A 20874-nucleotide genomic window follows, 5' to 3' on the forward strand; every position below is an offset into this window, starting at 1 on the left:
GCTCTGAGGTTTTTCCTCAAAACAACTAAACTTAAAAAAAATTAGGTTGGCTTTCTGAGGAGGGTTTGGAGAACAGCACCTTGCCTCCCCATCCTCTCCAGAAATGGCAGACAGCAGGCCACAGGAATTCAGCTCCCAGCTAGCATGTGGGCAAGGTCCATATTGAGACAGTTGAGCAGACTGCATGGAAGCTTCTTTCACAGAGACCAGGCCAGAATCAGTGTCATTAAACTGGGGGTAAGTTTCCCCCTTCCCCAAAACATGGGATCCCTTTTCTTTTTTGCTTGTTCTGAAAGCTGAGTTTTCACTGGAGCCCCCTGAATCTTGGGGTAAGACTTGGTCTCACTCCATGACAAATCAGGAAGAAGAAATTCTGGTTTCGAGCCAGTTAGTAGGTGTGGACTGTGCCGAGATGGCTGAGAAGGCTACAAAGCATCCCCCCTTTCCCACAAGCTCTTTTACCTGCAAGGCCACAGCCTGTGACCTCCCTGATACCAATGGGTCACTTGTCTCCAGTGGCCCCAGCTCATACCTTATTCTGTGCAGGCAGTTCTTGCTCAACTTGGACCCAGCAGCAAGGAGCATGGGGTAAAATGATTTGAATCTCCTCCTTGGGAGATGAGCCTACTACATCTCCCCTTCTATCCTCCAGAATTCACAAAGGTCATAAAGTGGCTACTCTTTTCCTTGTATAGAAATGAAGGATATATGCCTGCAGACTGTCATTTCAATCTCTCTGGTAATGCACTTTCCCTCTCAGAGGGCTCCTCCCCACTTCTCTCGAAGGTTTGATCCAAGGACTGGTGAAGAATGTTTCTCACACTCAGATCTTAAAAGGAAAGCACAAAGTCTTAAAACCTCTCATGAGTGTCCATCTAGGTCCTCTAGGAGAAATCTCTAAAGTTGAGGCTTTTGAGCAAGATGCTCAGACCGTTGACTAAGCTTTTCACAGTCAAGCACAAATTGCGGAGGGAGGGGGTCTAACTTCACAGATGCTTATGGATTTTTAGAAAATGAAACACAAACAAAACAACTTGCAAAGTTGAAGAAGATTTGTGGTGTTAATCACCTGATTTGTGGGGGTGTGATTTTAAGATGGAGTGGCAATTCCCTACCTAAAGTCTTCATTAGTCTGCCTAAGGTTAAGCCTGTTGTGACCTCTTTGTTAAAGGGCAGCGTCATACCAACTGAAGGGAGTAATCTTGCTAAACCCGCAGATGAGAATAAGATGACTCAGACTAAACTTGGATACAGTAGTCTCAACCTGAGCATTTGGGTGCAGTCATATTGTGGAGGTCTATGCTTAACCGTTAGCAGCTTGTGACCACACAGGGGGAAAAAGAAAAACAATCTACTCTAAACTAGAGTTCTTTAGTAGCTTTTTTTAGGACTGATGCTTCACCTGATTCTGACTTGCTGTATGTAGTGTTGTTGTAGCCATGTTGGTCCCAGGATATTAGAGAGACAAGGTAGGTGAGGTAATATCTTTTTATTGGTCTGAAGCTCTGTGTAAGCTCAAAAGTTTCTCTCTCACCAACAGAAGTTGGTCCAATAAAAGAGATTACCTCATCCACCTTATGTCTCTGACTTGCTGAACATTCAAAGCTTCCAAAGTTGTGTCCCGGGAGCAGCTATGGCTGCACTTGAAGAAACTGGAATTACAGGCTAAACTCTGATATCCTTCCAAATATCTTGTTGTAAGCATTTTGGGAGCATAGAAGCAAAGCAGACACTGAGACTTTAGACAAGGGAATAATTTCCTCCTAGTGAGAGAGACTTCAAATTACCTTATCTCAGCAGGTATTTCCTTTGAAGCCAATCCTCCTCCAGATTCCAACATAGATATTACAATTGGGAAGCAGCCATTCTCTCTCGTGGACTTAGAAGACCATCCAGCCCTGAAAGCTTCTCTTGTTTTTTTTTGGTTTCCCAAGTTTGGGAAGAACTCCCTCCCCTGAGCAGGGATGCTTCAGGGTGGGCCCTGATCTAGAAGTGAACCACCTCCCGAGAATAGGAGCTTGAGATAATCAGGGAAGGATATTCAGTAGAACTCACTTATTGTCCTAGGGAGAAGTTTATCTTTTACTCACAGTAAATTAAAAGAAGAACAGGAGGACTTGTGGCACCTTAGAGACTAACAAATTTATTAGAGCATAAGCTTTCGTGGACTACAGCCCACTTCTTCGGATGCATATAGAATGGAACATATATTGAGGAGATATATATACACACATACAGAGAGCATAAATAGGTGGGAGTTGTCTTACCACCTCTGAGAGGCCAATTAATTAAGAGAAAAAAAACTTTTGAAGTGATAATCAAGCTAGCCGAGTACAGACAGACAGGTAGATAACAAGTGTGAGAGATTCAATGTTTGTAATGGCTCAACCATTCCCAGTCCTTATTTAAACCGGAGTTGATTGTGTCTAGTTTGCATATCAATTCTAGCTCAGCAGTTTCTCGTTGGAGTCTGTTTTTGAAGTTTTTCTGTTGTAATATAGCCACCCGCAGGTCTGTTACTGAATGACCAGACAGGTTAAAGTGTTCTCCCACTGGTTTTTGAGTATTTTGATTCCTGATGTCAGATTTGTGTCCATTAATTCTTTTGCGTAGAGACTGTCCGGTTTGGCCAATGTACATGGCAGAGGGGCATTGCTGGCACATGATGGCATATATCACATTGGTAGATGTGCAGGTGAACGAGCCCCTGATGGTATGGCTGATGTGATTAGGTCCTATGATGATGTCACTGGAATAGATATGTGGACAGAGTTGACATCGGGGTTTGTTACAAGGATAGGTTCCTGGGTTAGTGGTTTTGTTCAGTGATGTGTGGTTGCTGGTGAGTATTTGCTTTAGGTTGGGGGGTTGTCTGTAAGCGAGGACAGGTCTGTCTCCCAAGATCTGTGAGAGTAAAGGATCATCTTTCAGGATAGGTTGTAGATCTCTGATGATGCGCTGGAGAGGTTTTAGTTGGGGGCTGAAGGTGACAGCTAGTGGTGTTCTGTTATTTTCTTTGTTGGGCCTGTCTTGTAGGAGGTGACTTCTGGGTACTCGTCTGGCTCTGTCAATCTGTTTTTTCACTTCAGCAGGTGGGTATTGTAGTTTTAAGAATGCTTGATAGAGATCTTGTAGGTGCTTGTCTCTATCCGAGGGATTGGAGCAAATGCGGTTATATCTTAGAGCTTGGCTGTAGACAATGGATCGTGTGGTGTGTCCTGGATGGAAGCTGGAGGCATGTAGGTAAGTGTAGCGGTCAGTAGGTTTCCGGTATAGGGTGGTATTTATGTGACCATCGCTTATTAGCACAGTAGTGTCCAGGAAATGGACCGCTTGTGTGGATTGATCTAGGCTGAGGTTGATGGTGGGATGGAAATTATTGAAATCATGGTGAAATTCCTCAAGGGCTTCTTTTCCATGGGTCCAGATGATGAAGATGTCATCAATGTAGCGCAAGTAGAGTAGGGGCGTTAGGGGACGAGAGCTAAGGAAGCGTTGTTCTAAGTCAGCCATAAAAATGTTGGCATATTGTGGGGCCATGCGGGTACCCATAGCAGTGCCGCTGACTTGAAGGTATATATTGTCCCCAAATGTGAAATAGTTGTGGGTGAGGACAAAATCACAAAGTTCAGCCACCAGGTTAGCTGTGACATTATCAGGGATACTGTTCCTGATAGCTTGTAGTCCATCTTTGTGTGGAATATTGGTGTAGAGGGCTTCTACGTCCATAGTGGCCAGGATGGTGTTTTCTGGAAGATCACCGATGGATTGTAGTTTCCTCAGGAAGTCAGTGGTGTCTCGAAGATAGCTGGGAGTGCTGGTAGCGTAGGGTCTGAGGAGAGAGTCTACATAACCAGACAAGCCTGATGTTAGGGTGCCAATGCCTGAGATGATGGGGCGTCCAGGATATCCAGGTTTATGGATCTTGGGTAGCAAATAGAATACCCCTGGTCGGGGTTCTAGGCATGTGTCTGTACAGATTTGTTCCTGTGCTTTGTCAGGGAGTTTTTTTAGCAGATGGTGTAGTTTCTTTAGGTAATCCTCAGTGGGATCAGAGGATAATGGCCTGTAGAATGTGGTGTTAGAGAGCTGTCTAGCAGCCTCCTGGTCATATTCCAATTTATTCATGATGACGACAGCACCTCCTTTGTCAGCCTTTTTGATTATGATGTCAGGGTTGTTTCTGAGGCTGTAGATGGCGTTGTGTTCTGCATGGCTGAGGTTATGTGGCAAGTGATGTTGCTTTTCCACAATTTCAGCCTTTGCACGTCGACGGAAGCACTCTATGTAGAAATCCAGTCTGTTGTTTCGACCGTCCGGAGGAGTCCACGCAGAATCCTTTTTTTTGGAGTGCTGGTAGGGAGGATTCTGTGGGTTAGTATGCTGTTCAGAGGTATGTTGGAAATATTCTTTGAGTCGGAGACGTCGAAAGTAGGATTCTAGGTCACCGCAGAACTGTATCATATTCATGGGTCTGGAGGGACAAAAGGAGAGGCCCCGAGATAGGACAGACTCTTCTGCTGGGCTAAGAGTATAGCTGGAAAGATTAACAATATTGCTGGGTGGGTTAAGGGAACTACTGTTGTGGCTGCTTGTGGCATGTAGCAGTTTAGATAGTTTAGTGTCCTTTTTCCTTTGTAGAGAGGCAAAGTTTGTCTTGTAAATGGCTTGTCTAGTTTTTGTAAAGTCTATCCATGAGGAAGTTTGTGTGGAAGGTTGGTTTCTTATGAGAGAATCCAGTTCTGAGAGCTCATTCTTAATCTTTCCCTGTTTGCTGTATAGGATGCTGATCAGGTGATTTCGCAGTTTCTTTGAGAGTGTGTGACACAGTCTCTCAGCATAGTCTGTGTGATATGTAGATTGTAATGGATTTTTTACCTTTAGTCCTTTTGGTATGATGTAAATTAAAACAAATCCACACTATCAGCAAGAACCTTTGTAGCATCAGAAGATGAAGCATGCAATAGTCCATCTCCCATACATTGAAACAATAAGAACCAGTTCTGTGAGAGATGAATATTTTGGAAGAGGCAAAAGATTCTTTGTGGTACAAATTTTAGATCTCTGATCCCTCAGCAAGTCCAGAAGATCATATATTCCAGTTAGAAATACTAAAATCCATCATTGCAGCATTTTCTTTCCAAGAATTTGGAATATGAAAATAAACCGCCCAGGGCTCTACTGAAGATAAGATTGGGGAGACTTGCCCAGAGATACTTTAGTTTCTGCTACAACAAAGTATCCTTTTTTGGACTTCTAACTTCTACATGGATATTCACAAATGCCATTTCATTCCTTCCTTCTACTGAAAGGGATACACGTTTACCCTAGTCTGGACAGTCTTCTCATCATATTACACTGGACCCAGCCGCCATTGCTAAAAAGTCTTCAGAAACATGGCTTTGAGCAAACAGGTTTGAAGAGCCAATTATAGCCCTCTCAAAACTCTAGCATCTAAGTTATTGTCCGGGACAATCTTTATTTGGGGGCGGCAGGAGGGAGAGAAAAGAAAATAGTGTCTTATTTGCCAAACATTAGCACATCTCTCATAGGAAAAATCTGACTCAGCTCCTGGGCTAGTTGGTCTTGTGTGTATGCCTGGCACAATTCTTGCTTCGCTTTGAGCCAGCAATTGCAACAAAATAGTATATAAAGTTCTTGGTCCAGATCCAGTATTGGTATCTCAATGAACTCATTCTTAATATTATTTAACAGCTGCCTGATGTTGGGTCTGGAGGAACTGGTCATCTGCACAGATACCAGACCCCATGTAAGGGGAACATAGCTGGACTCCTAGTTGACTTGGGAGAGGAATATAGCCCAAAAACGAGACATGGAGTATAACCTGTCTCGTTCTGTGGGCTGTCAAGCTTACTCCTGCATTTCCAGCATTTTTGATTCTTTGGAAACATAGTTTGTATGTGCCTGCTAAGGCTGAAGATCTTCAGCCCTGCTGGGAGAAGTATTCTTGCTTGTGCCCTCGGCAGAAACATGCATGTATGCTCACTTGCTCTCCCTCTCTCCCCCCATGGTTCTACACAAAGAAGGAAAGTCGGCATCTGAAGATGCACTTAGAACCAGAGGAATGCAGTTTAGATCAGCTAGCCTTTCTGTGCTTCACGGGTCAGGCTTAAAGCCTATTCATGAACCCATTTACGTCCAACTTTAGTTGGAAAGCCAAGAGGTATCATGTGAGCTGCACACTCAAAAGCGGAGGCTGTGGTCCCCATATCTGTGAAAGTGGGCTAAAAGTCTCCTTTTTGTTTTGTTTCCTTCCTATCCCCAACCTCCTGCAGCCACTGAAGATCAAAATGGTAACAGATTGTGAAGGAGCAGACTACAGTGATTACACCTCATTAACCCTCACGCCTTGGTTCCTAGACCTGACCCATTGGAACCTCGTCTCAGCCCCACTCCTGCTTTTTGTGCCCCTCACCCTTCGACCCAATACTGCAACAGGGACCCATCTTGAACCAATATCCAGTGCTGCCTAATCAGTCAGTTGGGAAGCAGATAGAATGAGCATCTGTAATTCTTTCCTAAGAAGTTGATAAACTTTCTCCTCGAGAGAGAAGGTGGGTGAGGTAATATCTTTTATTGGATCAATTTCTTTTGGTGAAAGAAACAAGCCTTCAAGCTACACAGAGCAATTCAGGTCACATTCTGGGGTACAATCCAGCCCAGTGAGGGTTTGTCACTGCCTGCCCTGTAACCATGAGTGCCTCAAAATGCCTTTCTGCTGTAGCTCTCTTGACGGGGTGTTTCCAGCCAGCACACAAGCACGCACCGGGTAGCTGTGTTAAGAAGCTTGGGTTCAGCGCTCTAATTCCAGTAGCCTGCTTGTTACACCACTCCACTCTGGCTTCCATCAGCCTTGGTTACATCTGGGAAGAAGAGCTCTGTGTAGCTCAAAAGTGTTTTTTTTTTTACCAATAAAAGATACTACCTCACCTACTTTGTGTCTCTAATGTCCTGGAACCAGTGTGGCTACAATAATGAGCATTAGCCTGCTAAATCCAGGGTTGAGAGTTCAATCCTTGAGGGGGCCATTTAGGGATCTGGGGCAAAAATCTGTCTGGGGGTTGGGCCTGTTTGAGCAGGGGGTTGGACTAGATGACCTCCTGAGGTCACTTGCAACCCTAATAGTCTATGAATTCTGTAACAGTGGAAAAAACATTCTCCTAGCATTTTGGAGGAAATTTACAAATGATGTCTGTGTATCATGTGGTGTTTATATATTGGTGTTACAAGGGATACATATCAGGGAAAGTCAGATGATGCAAAGAACAGTGTTGGTTGTGGTTTTTTTTGTTTTTTGTTTTTGCAAGACACCCTGACCATGGATGTCAAGGTCAACACTTTTTTGTTTTAGAACAGTTGTCCCCAAACTTTTCATGGTTGCCCCCCGCTGCCCAGGCCGGGGCCAGAAGCGGGGCCACTGCTCCCGGGAAGAGGGGTGGGCGCGGACAAGCGCAATGGGAGGCCATGGCTGAGGTCAGGAGCGGAGCCAGGATTGGGGAGCTGCGGTGGTCAGAGGCCAAGACTGGAAGTGGGGCTGGGGCAGGGCTGGAGCAGAGCTGGGGATGAAGAGGGGTTGGGGGGCACTCCCTCCCTGTCCCCCATGGGGGCTGGCCCCAGGCCCCATTGTGACCCCTGAATGTTCCTCCATGCCCCTCTGGGGGGAGAACCACACAGTTTGGGGACCACTGTTTTAGAAAAACAAGTCAGTTTCTGTTAGCATATTGCACTGTAAGAAAGGCATAAGAATCTCTCATTATTGCCATATAATAGATTCCTAACAACCGCCACTTTTATCAGTCCTCTGGCAATATGCAGGCTCTTGGCACGAATTTAATCTATGTCCTACAAGTACTAATAGAACTACCTTTCAGTCTCACAGTTGGGTAGGTGCCTTTCCCTTCTCACTCAAAGTATCTTGCTTATTCACCACTTTCTTGTCCGAGAGTTTGTTTTTGGTAGGATCTTGATGAAACCTGACTTATACTTTCTCTCAAATGTGGTTTTGTGAATTAGCCAGCCCTCCATCCCCAAGGTCACTACAATCTTTCTTGTATAATAGGACGTTTTATATTGCCCTTCTGGTTGAATCCAGACATCCTAAGGAAGTAGAAATGCATTAAGTTAGATGTGAACAGAGCCTACAGATAAAGATGCTCATAGCAGAGGCATTCAACACTCTTCTCCTTTTGTTTCTGTGCACTCTGTGAAAAGAGTAGTGACTTTTTTGTGGATGGAAATCTTAAAAGGAAATCCATAAGGCTACTACAGGATTTTCCATCAACTTTTTCAGACACTAGAGTTGACATCCTGCAGCATTTGGTAGAAGGGTGTTAAGGATTACTGGGGTACCCTGTTCTGTAAATTCCTTTTTAGTTCTAAAGGAGTAAATGGAATCCTCCTTCCCAAGGGATTATTTGCTGCTTCCCACTGTGAAGACTCTTGATATGGAAGGGACTGGAAGGGAAAATTCTGTCTTATCCATGAATTTTCATTTGAGGAACCTCCATGTTGCAGTCTGACTCTCCCTCAGAGAATTGATTAATGTCCAGTTCTCCCCCTCCCCCCGACTATTGTTTCAAGCCTCTTAAGAAGGTAAACAGAAGAAGGTATTCTTCCAGGAAATTTCTAAATTTCTTGTCAAGGCTCTGCTGCAAATGGTTTGTGTTGACTAGCACTTGCAAACTTTTATATAGATTCCAAAACTGGAAAAAAAATACTCTCCAGAATGATCGTTAGTTCTTCCTGAGGTGTGCCAAAGCCCATGCTCAGGGAAGAGATTTAGTATCCTTCTCCTTGCCATAGAGATGGGGACTGCCCTACTACAAAGACCTGACATGGAGGGTTCTAGAAAGAAAACTCACAGGTAAGACCGAATTTTCCCTTTCCAGTGAAGGGACTTGAAATACTGTACACTAAATTTGGAATCTGAACAGGTTGCAGACTCAAAAATTTGTTTTTTCTTGTTTCAAGAACTTAGAAAAAATAACCGGCCTTTTTTGTTCATTCCCTTACATAATTCATTGTTGGTGTTACCACTGGTATTTTCAGCAGAATTCTTCCGTTAAATCAGTGTTTCCCAATCTTGGGACACCGCTTGTGTAGGGAAAGGCCGGGCCGGTTTGTTTACCTGTTGCATCCGCTGGTTCGGCCGATCGCGGCTCCCACTGGCCGTGGTTCGCTGCTCTAGGCCAATGGGAGCTGCTGTGGTCTGTTGTGCTAAGCACTGTAAAAATACAGGAAAAAAAAGACAGTCCCTGTCCCAAAGAGCTTACAATCTAAGTAACACAGCAGATGTCTAAAGATTATATAAATGAGTACAAGGAAGCAAAGAGACAGCATTGGTCAGCTTGATAAACAGTGCCACCAACAGCCTAACCACTGTCAAGTTTTTGTAGGCATCACATCAAAGGAGAGTTTCAAGGAGGGAGTTGAAAGTGGTTAATGGGGTAGCTTTACAGATGTTCCCAGGGGTACCTGCGAAGAGTGAAGGACAACATGGGAGAAAGCACAAAGGTGCTTGTTTGAAAACAGGTGGGCAGTGGAAGTTGGCATCATGGCCCAATTGAAGGTGGGAGTCAACCTTTCAATAGTAAGTGAGATGATCATTCGTGAAGGGCCTTGTAAGTGAAGACAAACCGCTTATGTTGTGATAGAGAAGGAGAACCTAGTGGAGGGTGCAAGGAGGGTTGGCATGCTAAGAATACTCATAGACTCATAGACTTTAAGGTCAGAAGGGACCATTATGATCATCTGGTCTGACCCCCTGCATGCTGCAGGCCACAAAACCGTCCCTACCCTTTCCTTGACTCTGCTGATGAAGTCCCCAAATCCTGTGTTTTAGTGACTTCAATTGGCAGAGAACCCTCCTGCTAGAGATCCCTGCCCCATGCTGCGGAGGAAGGCGAAAAACCTCCAGGGCCTCAGCCAATCTACCCTGGAGGAAAATTCCTTCCCGACCCCAAATATGGCGATCAGTAAGACACCGAGCATGTAGGCAAGAGTCTCCAGCCTGACCCTTGTTAGCCATTATACTGTTTACCTACCATTGCTTGGTATTCCTCAGCTAATATGTTTTATCATTAAACCATTCCCTCCATAAACTTGTCTAACTTAATCTTAAAACCAGACAGGTCCCTCGCCCCCACTGTTTCCCTCGGAAGGCCATTCCAATATTTCACCCCTCTGACGGTCAGAAACCTTCGTCTAATTTCAAGCCTAAACTTCCCCACGGCCAGTTTATATCCATTCGTTCTCGTGTCCACATTAGTACTAAGCTGGAATAATTCCTCTCCCTCCCTTGTATTTATCCCTCTGATATATTTAAAGAGAGCAATCATATCCCCCCTCAACCTTCGTTTTGTCAGACTAAACAACCCGAGCTCCTCCAGTCTCCTTTCATACGACAGGTTTTCCATTCCTCTGATCATCCTAGTGGCCCTTCTCTGCACCCGTTCCAATTTAAGTTCATCTTTTTTAAACATGGGAGACCAGAACTGCACACAGTACTCCAAATGAGGTCTCACCAGCGCCTTATACAACGGAAGCAGCACTTCCTTATCCCTACTAGATATACCTCGCCTAATGCATCCCAAGACCGCATTGGCTTTTTTCACCGCCGCGTCACATTGTCGACTCATAGTCATCCTGCGGTCTACAAGAACCCCTAGGTCCTTCTCCTCTTCTGTTACTTCTAACCAATGCATCCCCAGCTTGTAGCTAAAATTGTTGTTAGTCATCCCTAAATGCATCACCTTACACTTTTCACTATTAAATTTCATCCTATTTCTGATACTCCAATTCACAAGCTCATTCAAGTCTCCCTGCAGAATATCCCTATCCTCCTCCGAATTGGCAACGCCTCCCACCTTCGTATCATCCGCAAACTTTATCAGTCCACTCCTGCAATCGGTTCCGAGGTCAGTTATAAATAGATTGAATAAAATGGGTCCCAAAACCGATCCCTGAGGAACTCCACTGGTAACCTCCCTCCAACTTGACAGTTCACCCTTCAATACCACCCGCTGCATTCTCCCCATTAACCAATTCCTTATCCACCTCTGAATTACCCATTGATACTATTCTACACGTTCTATAGGACAAGGAATAAGAGACATACGTGCTCCTCTGTGCAGCCTCCCCAGTATGTCTGTTAGCTCCTGCTATACACCACATGTCTGTGTATCAGGTACTTCCCTTCTCTCAAGTAGTTGGGGTGTGGGTAGCGAGTGGGTATAGTCCCTCATTGCAATGGTTCTCAACCTTTCCAGACTATTGTAGTCTTTTCTGGACTCTGAATCCCAAACCCCACCGCCTGGGGCTGAAGCATGTAACTTAGCTTTGTGGGGCCCCTGTGGTGTGAGGCCCAGGCAGTTGCCATACTTGCCACCCCCTAATGCCAGCCCTGCACTTGCAATCCCACCATAATCTCCCCGGTGACTCCTCTGGGGCTGATGACTCCCAGGTTGAAAAACACTAATCTAGATGAATTGACGTAACCCCTGGAAGATCTCTATGTACCCTGGTTGAGAACCACTGCTCCAGTGTACCAGTATTAGCAGATTTCTTCTCCCTGCAAGGAAGATGGGAGCAGGAAATGTATTGTGACTCTGAGACCCTGGGGCCCTTCTGGGGCAGCACCGTTGTGCAAAGATTTGCCTCTTACACAAAACTGTACCTAAAGCAGTCTAGCCCTATACAATGCCTCCAAAATACAGTGTTGACTATGTATAAATGCACATTAATAGCAAGTTTTTGCTGAAGGAAAGGATGTATAAAGACAAGTTGTTCAACTTTTCCCCTCCTCACTTATATTTTTAGTTCAAGTGGTTGCTAATGTGAGAAGACAACATGCCATTTTGAAGTATGACAGAAGTCCTGATGCTGCAGCAGAGGTTAGGAATATTAATGGCCAAATCTAGGTGAGTGAATTTAGTTAAGTTCTACCATTTCTCAAGCTTCCATTCTGTGGGCCTTTTAAGCTCAATTCCACACGGTCCCTGAAATAGCTTTAAGTGCTCTGTGTCCTAAAACATTAAGGAGGCAAAACCATAAACTCCTCTGACTATTGGATTATATTTCCCTTCTTCCTTTTTGTATGTCTATTTATTTCCTCCTCTTGGGGGGATAGTGTTGAAAATTAAGTACCAGATCTCTTCACTTCATCTGCAACTCCCATTGCTCTATATGTGCAAGTCACACTTCCCCATTGTAACTGAAACAGCTCTGCACCCATCTGGAAGTGCTCTGTGGACCACAGAGCGAGCCCTTCTGTTGTAAATGTGTTTATTTGTATTAACTTTAATATCTATCTGCATTATAGCTATCTTTCATAATTGTTTTCAATAATACTTCCTCAAAATAAATGAGCAGCATCAATAGACTACAGCAGGGGTTCTCAAACTGGGGGTCAGGACCCCTCAGGGGGTCACGAGGTTATTACATGGGGGGGTCGTGAGCTATTAGCCTCCACCTTAAACCCTGTTTTTCCTCCAGCATTTATAATGGTGTTAAATATATAAAAAAGTGTTTTAATTTATAAGAGGGGGGTCGCACTCAGAGGCTTGCTATGCAAAAGGAGTCACCAGTAAAAAAGTTTGAGAGCCCCTCCCCCAGTTCCAGTGTCCCTGGATGAGCTTCTGTGCTATGTCACCAAGGGCACTCCCAATACTGGGATGCTTTGAAGGCTGGAGAGGTCCCTGATGTAGCTCAGACATCCCTAGGGCCTGTCTAAGTTAGTTAGACTTCTTGTGCTGCCAGCTACTGGGACACTGTCCTGGTGCATACTCCTTATAACTGGAGTTTGCGTAAGGATCCATAGGCTATCTCCATGGTGCCTGTGCTGAGGAAACTCTCCCTGAGCCAGAACTGGGCCTTTTAGAGCCTTTTGGCCCAGTGTGAATAGTTTGGAGAGGGGTGAGGGTCTCACCAAGAAACGTTTCCGAATGTTGTCATGGGAATTCAATTCACAGCTCAAATGAGTCTATTTGGTTACTGCAAGTTTTACTTATGGCAGGATTCTTACAACTTTGTATGGACATTTTTTTCCCCAGTCAAATTGTTAGAAAATAAAAATTTTAAAAAATGGCATGTTATCATTATGTAATGTTTTAATATTTTTATAACCGCTTGTGTGACTGCTGCAAAAAACGTCAGACATTTGTCATCTCAAGGAGAAATATTAGTGCATTTGGTTTTGTTGTGTCAATGAGATGTATATATGGTTAGTGGCTGTTATTGGGGTGTCTGAAAATTAATTTTAAGTTTAAAAAGGGATTTAAATTAAATAGGTATATTTTTAAAAAGAAATATATTTAAAATTGACAACCTATCCTAAACTTACTAAAATCTATTAAAAATCATTTAATTAAAAAAAATCAGTGCGTATTAGATGCTGAAATTTAAAAGGTAGTCAGAACACTGACTTGGAGAAAGTCACTGATTAAATACCTAGAACCAAAGTGTGTTGAAATGTGAAACCAACTCTTGATAGCAGTAGTCTCTTCTGCAGATAGAGAGAAAATATTTTCTTCAAATCAGTTTATTCAACTAGTTTTAGTTCAGTGACAGGTTCATTCAAAGTTAAGAATCTGGTTGGGAATCAAAAAAGCAGAAAAACTTGTTTTCCCTCTTCCAATCTATGAACAAAAGTAAGATATGAGAGAGTGAGATCAACTAGTTTTAAAATCTTGAAAGACATGGTGACCAGAAACTGTTAGTTCAATTCACTAACTACAAGTACTTATTTTGTTTAATCAAATTTAAATACAAAACATGTTTTGGTAAGCTTACTTTTCCCCTTAGATATCTATCATATTCAGGGTAGTTTTATTTAATCAAAAACAGAATTTTAAAATTATTAATTGAATTGCAATTTTCGTCCAAATACAACTTGACTCAAATCATGAGTAAAATATTAATCTAGTAAATAAATTCATCATTAACTATTTTCTAACATAATATAATGTAAAAATTAATCTGAAATGTTAAGGTATATAATTGCTTAAATATGAACAGATATAATGTATACTCCTGATTAGCAACAAGTACTAAATTTAGTGTAAAGGCTATATTTAGTAGTTGCAAATGAACGTGTTTTTAATGATTACATGAACCAGTAAGAACCATCTTTGTTACGAAAATAAAAATGCAAAAAAAAATGACCTTAAATCAAGCTTTCCTGCTTGCTGATTAAAATTGTTGATGTAAATGTCTTTGATTTAAATCAATCCTCCCTGTGTATTCTTCGGTTCCCTTCCCCCAAGTAAATTACCACTTTCTTTTTTGGCTCTAGAGAGTACATGGTCTTCTAAAGAAGCCATGGGTAGCTGCTGTAGCTGTCCAGATAAAGAGACTGTCCCAGACAACCATCGAAACAAGTTTAAGGTAAGCAGTTGATTTTTTCTGTTGCAAACTATTTTGTCATTCCCTTGCAAAATAGAACCCAGATATAAGAATTGGAATGAAGAAAGTGTTTGTAATGTTTATGTAAATCAAGCCATCAGAGACTTACCAGTTTATATGGCTAAGAAGTCGTCTTTATCCGTAAGGAGCCCTATATTAGGTCCAGTAAAAGGAATATTTTAAACAGGTCTGGTTTTGAGTAGTGATGGATATTCATAGACCTTTGGCCTTCTGTAAGGTGAAAAGCCATGTGTCTTAGGCAATTCTTGGGTGGTGTATCTCCATTTAAACAGAAGGTCAGTATTAATGTAGCATTTTTGAGAAAACTTGCTTTACTTGAAGAAGTAGTAGTGGTATTTCCAAGTCCTTGTTGTCACATGCAAAGAATTCTTAGGAGTTTTAGGCCTGCAGATACTTTTATGCATGTGCTTAACCTTAACCATAAGTAGTCCTATTGACTGCAATGGTCTCATGTTGCCCAGTTACACAAGATTGATATTTGATTTTCTGTCCCAGTCTGTCTCACCAAGATCCCAGGAGAATGAGGGCGAGTGGCTGTACTTTCCATCATGAACAGTGACTCTTGCAGACAACTTAAGGGGATGCTGTTAAATACCACATTAATGTCTGGACATTTTTATTTACTTTTGTTACAAATAGCACCTAATAACTGAAAGATCAGAGACTTTATTTCTGTTTTTTCAACTTGTGCTTTGACAGCATTTTGTTTGGTAGTCAGTTTCTCTTTTCCCCCTATACAGTTAACTCCTCTGTTGTTTGTGTGAGTCTTTTACTTAAAAACCAGGGAGAGAAAAAAGAGACTATTTGCGAAACCACAGAAAATGTCAGGAGCCTCAGTGGCAGGTGAAACAACTTCTCCTTTTTAAAAATTGACTAGATTTCAATTTGACAATATCTCTTTTTAAGAAGAAAATTAATTCTAACCAGTTTTTTTTATTGAGTAAGGAGTGGTTAGGACAAAAGGCACTGAAATGGGGGCTGTTACACTGAATAAATGTGGGAATTGTCCAAGTTCTATCAGGGATAAAGAGGGTGCAGTGACAGTTTTAATGCACACATTAAATATAAAAAATACAGACTTAGATTTTATTGGACTTACCCTTTCTGCTTCAAATGTCTGTAGTGTTGAGGTAACAAGTTACAGTAATGATTTGCGCCTTTTGATACACACTTCTTTAAACATACACTTCTTTTTTTAAAAAAGAGGCAAATACTCTCATCTAGAGAATTAGCACTTCCTGACTTGCTTTTATACAAAAACGTTTTATTTTCAAAAATAGTTAAACCTGTAATGTGTTGTATCTCACCAGCAGCTATAAACTCTTTTTTTCAAATTTGTATTTGATGGGTCAGATGCTGAATGTTAATGAAATGTCCAAGAAGCTCTTATAATGGTATATAACTCTTATTTTAAAGGTCATTAATGTAGATGATGATGGTAATGAACTGGGTTCTGGCGTAATGGAACTTACAGATACAGAACTAATTTTATACACCCGTAAACGGGATTCCGTAAAATGGCACTACCTCTGTCTCCGTCGCTACGGCTATGATTCAAATCTCTTTTCTTTTGAAAGTGGTCGACGATGTCAAACTGGACAAGGTAGGTAGCACCTATATGTGTGTATATATATAAGTATTTTAGCAACCTATTTCACAAGTCTGCAAATGAAATGCAGCTCACTCAGTTTTGCCTTCTTGAGAGCAAGAATGGAAAGAGTGGGCTTTTTCTCCTTGAATGTAGGCATCACAGAAAAATCTTATAGGTAGCACTTTGGGGAACAGTTCTGGTTAAATGGCCAGCATTTTAAATAGGGTGCGCCTGATTGCTCTGGAGCAATTTGTCTGCACTATATGAAAGAAGATCTGGGAGACTTCTAGTTTCTGAAATCACCAAAGACTTGGAATATTTTGTACTCCTTTGCTGAGCTCGCTAATCAGTTTAGGAGCTGATTTAATGGGTTTTGTAGAAGGTTGCAGCCAACTCTCCTTGCTCAAAGTGTTGACTTTTCTGATGTTTCTCATTTTGGGGAAGGAAAAATATAAAAATGAAGATTTCAGAGAAGCCTTTCTGAAAACTAACAGATTATTTTAGCTGAATTCATCACTACACCTATTATGAGGGCAGCAAGTGGGGGGGAGGGGGGGGGAAGGGAAGTATAATAAACCTGAGCACTTGCATGATCAGGTCTGTCTGCCTTGTTTATTTTTAAACATAGTATTTAAAACACACACTTGCATTTTCTATCCTTCTCCCTTAAAAAAAAAATACAATTTTTTTTATAAAAGCCAAAAACATCCGTGAAATCATACTTTTTCCTAAATTCTGTTTTTATTTTAAATATGAAGCACTTAGTTTCAGCACATTTGAGAAGAATGAGGGAAAGATGGCTCCTACTATTCCATTCCCTTAATCCTGAGCTTACTGGGGCGTCAAAATGGCTCCCAGTTGACGGGCCAAACAGCTACACTAAGTTACACCCACTGCAGCAGTTCCCTATGTGACAGCTGCACTGGTCAAGGAATAGGTGAAGTACCGTGTGCTCCATGACACCATTTCTATGCTTCCCTATCCCTGATGCACCACCTTCATAAAGGTATTGGGGTGGTGGCTACCCCATCTCCAACGTTCAAGAATTCCTCTGTGTCAAGGGGAATCTATGGCTACCCGTTCATTGCAGCTTCTTGCAGCACAGTGCAGCCAGACGGGCTGGAGATCTGGCTTGAAGTGTTGATTAACTTTACCTTTTAAAAAGCAACCGCTATTTAAAGCAGGTGAGAGTAGTTGGAGTCACCCATTTTTACTATTTTGTTAGATTAAGTTGCATTCTTAATCGCCCTTAACATTGTTTATTCACTATTTTTTTTTTTTTTTATTATGAGGCTGGTTTAAAAAAAAAAAAAAAACTCCACACCCCCTGAGTGACATACCATATCTATCTCATAGAACTGGAAGGGACCCCACAAGGTCATTGAGTCCAGCCCCCTGCCTTCACTAGCAGGACCAAGTACTGATTTTGCCCCAGATCCCTAAGTGGCCCTCTCAAGGATTGAATTCACAACCCTGTGTTTAGCAGGCCAATGCTTAAACCACTGAGCTATCCCGCCCCCTCCCAACTGAACTGCTGCTGTAGACCGTGCTATGTCGACAGGAGGTGATCTTCCATCAACATAGCTGCAGTCTCTCTGGGAGTTGGAGTACTTATGCTGACAGGAGAAGTTCTCCAGTCAGCACAGGTAGCATCTTCAGTAAGCCCTATAGCAGTACAGCTGCACCACTATATGTGTAGACAAGAACAAGATTATTTGTTGTCTTTCTAACCTTGAAGCCCACTTCAGAACCTCACTGACCACGCAACATTGTTTCTGTGTTGGTAAACTGGGTATAGTACATGATATGAAAAAACCCATGGCATCCTAGCTAACTTGAGGAGGGGAGGGAGTTGCCTTTTCATAGTTTGGCTTAGCCACAGGTAGTTTGGCTTTTAAGATGAAAATATTTGAGAAATTGCTGCAGTAAAAAGTCTTGATTTTTTTTTTATTTACTTTCTTTCTATATATGCAATTTAAGTGTACCTCATGTTCCGAAGAACTAACAATTTGGGAACAGAACACATTTTATTCTTCCTTTTTAATAGAAGGGCAAATTTGAATTTCTCAAGAGTACACAGTTATTTTCTTAAGTATTAATACTATATCAGGCAAAATGTCAAAAAATTCTGGAGAGGTTTCACAGAAATTGTTTAGACCTAGAGTACTGCACATCTTGTAAGCTTCTACCTTTGGAGCATTTTTTTTATGATTAACACCAAAATATAGTCAATATGTTAGATCGCTCCTTTTTCCATGGTATTCAAATCAATCAAAAGCTTGTAGATAACAAGAAGTGAATGTCATGATATATAAACATAATTGCATTGTCAAAATGTAGTAGGATGTAGGTATCTTAAAATAAAGATACTTTTTAGATGTATTCCAGTCTTCTTAAAAAACACAACCACACACACACTCTTCTTTTAACAAGAATATGTCAACTTTAAATTAATGCTTTCAATGGAAAGAATAATCCAAAGCTGCGACTTCACTGCTTGTCTCTTTGCTTGGGATGGTAAGTTGGGCTCCCTCTACTGTTCGAAGACAAAGTGGCACAATACTTGGGCAAAATGCATAGTATTGCTGCCAACTTTGTATTTTGTGTCTATCCCTAAGGCAGAAAAAAAAATTGGTTTGTTGCTGTTTGTTTCACACAATCTGTCTTCTAGCCCTTCATTTTAACCTTCTTTAAGAACCTGGACTTTTACCCTGTGTTAAAACCCTTCTTCCCTATTGTGCAGGTATTTTATTTTTATGGTAACTCAGTATAAACCTGATAAACACATAACCTTGCAGCACCAAAATTCTATTCTTTTTACAGGTCTACTTATCAGATTATTCATTTTAAAACTTCGTTGTTTCGTGAAATGTTTTTCCTCATTTAGCAACCAGAAATTTTAAGATTTTTCTCTTATTGGATCTTTTATTTTCCAATCTGTTTTTTTGGTGCATTGGAAGCTTATTCATTTATCAGGTATTCATTTAAAAGGGTCTCACTGTATATTTTTATTTTGATTGTTGCACAAAACATATAATAGCTCAGTTCCTTTAACAGGTATTCGTTAAGTGGACTCCCGTTTAGTTACTTAAAAGTTAATTGCATAACTGTTTTTAGAAGCAGTTGTTGTTTCACGTAAAGGGATCTAAAACAATTTGTTGTGTGTTTATAGGAATCTTTGCCTTTAAGTGTGCTCGTGCAGAAGAACTATTTAATATGCTACAAGAGATCATGCAGAACAATAGCATAAATGTGGTAGAAGAACCAGTAGTAGAAAGGAATCATCATCAAACTGAGTTGGAAGTTCCAAGAACCCCTCGAACACCCACCAGTAAGCATGGTTCTGCTGTCAGAAATTATACTTTGTGTGTATCATGTTACCTTGCTTTAAATTTGATTTAGCTCTTCAGTTAGCAGCATGCAAGTAATCTAGTTAAAGAATGAATACTGATTTAAATGCTATTGCCAGCTAAAGTGTTTGTGGTAGGTTTTTTTTTTTTTCTTCTTTAAATACCATCACAGAATTACATAAGAACATACATAAGAATGGCCATACTGGATCTGACCAAAGGTCCATCAAGCCCAGTATCCTGTCCTCTGACAGTGGCCAATGGCAGGTGCCCCAAAGGGAATGAACAGACAGGTTATCATCAAGTGATCCATGCGCTGTCACCTAATCCCAGCTTCTGGCAAACGGGCTAGAGACACCATTCCTGCCCATCCTGGCTAATAGCCATTGATGGATCTGTCTAGCTCCCTTTTGAACCCCTTTATAGTATTGGCCTTCACAACACCCTCTGGCAAGGAGTTCCAGAGGTTGGCAGCACATTGCGTGAAAAAATACTTTCTTGTGTTTGTTTTAAACCTGCTACTTATTAATTTCATTTGGTGGCCCCTTGTTCTTGTATTATGAGAGAGAGTAAATAACACTTCCTTATTTACTTTCTCTATACCACTCATGATTTTATAGACCTCTATCATAGCTCCCCTTAGTCGCTTCTTTTCCAAGCTGAAAAGTCCCAGTCTTATTAATGTCTCCTCATACGAAAGCCGTTCTATACCCCTAATCATTTTTTGTTGCCCTTGTCTGAACCTTTTCCAATTCCAATATATCTTTTTTTGAGATGGGGCGACCACATCTGCACGCAGTATTCAAGGTGTGGGCATACAATGGATTTATATAGAGGCAATATGATATTTTCTGTCTTATTATCTGTCCCTTTCTTGATGATTCCCAACATTCTGTTTGCTTTTTTGACTGCTGGTGCACATTAAGTGGATGATTTCAGAGAACTGTCCACAATGACTCAAGCTCTCTTTGAGTGGTAACAGCTAATTTAGACCCCATCATTGTATATGTATAATTAGGATTATGTTTTCCAATGTGCATTACTTTGCATTTATCAACATTAAATTTCATTTGCCATTTTGTTGCCCAGTCACCCAGTTTTGTGAGATCCTTTTGTAGCTCTTCACAGTTTGCCTGGGACTTAACTATCTTGAGTAGTTTTGTATCATCTGCAAATTTTGCCACCTCACTGTTTACCCCTTTTTCCAGATTGTTTATGAATATGTTAAATAGGACTGGGACAAATACAGGTCCCTGGGGGACACCACTATTTACCTCTCTCCATTCGGAAAACCGTATCTCCTTGCCTTGGGGCAGGACTGGCTAGAACTCCCAAAACTGAAAAATTGGCTAGGCTCTATTGGGACCTAAGATCACTACACAAAAGCACCACTTTAGAATGTGCACATATGGTCGCTTTACGAGATCTTGTCTAAGGATTGCCTTATTGCAACCACAGAAAATTATACGACAGTTGTAAATGTCAGAGTCA

The 20874-nt window shown here is 41.5% G+C and overlaps 1 protein-coding gene across 3 annotated transcripts in view; it reads left to right on the plus strand.

Moving 5' to 3' along the window:
* Window positions 1–20874, plus strand: part of FRS2 (fibroblast growth factor receptor substrate 2) — a 94699-nt gene that overhangs the window by 56757 nt on the left and 17068 nt on the right. For all 3 annotated transcript variants that reach the window (XM_065558783.1, XM_065558802.1, XM_024109093.3), the window contains 4 exons: window positions 11839–11939; window positions 14312–14403; window positions 15859–16045; window positions 19206–19364. In XM_065558783.1, coding sequence (XP_065414855.1) covers window positions 14338–14403; window positions 15859–16045; window positions 19206–19364 — 412 coding nt within the window. In that variant the 5' untranslated portion in view covers window positions 11839–11939; window positions 14312–14337. The remainder of the gene's footprint in view (window positions 1–11838; window positions 11940–14311; window positions 14404–15858; window positions 16046–19205; window positions 19365–20874) is intronic.

Source organism: Chrysemys picta, chromosome 1 (assembly GCF_011386835.1).
Source record: "Chrysemys picta bellii isolate R12L10 chromosome 1, ASM1138683v2, whole genome shotgun sequence".
In the NCBI taxonomy this organism is placed as follows: Eukaryota; Metazoa; Chordata; order Testudines; family Emydidae; genus Chrysemys; species Chrysemys picta.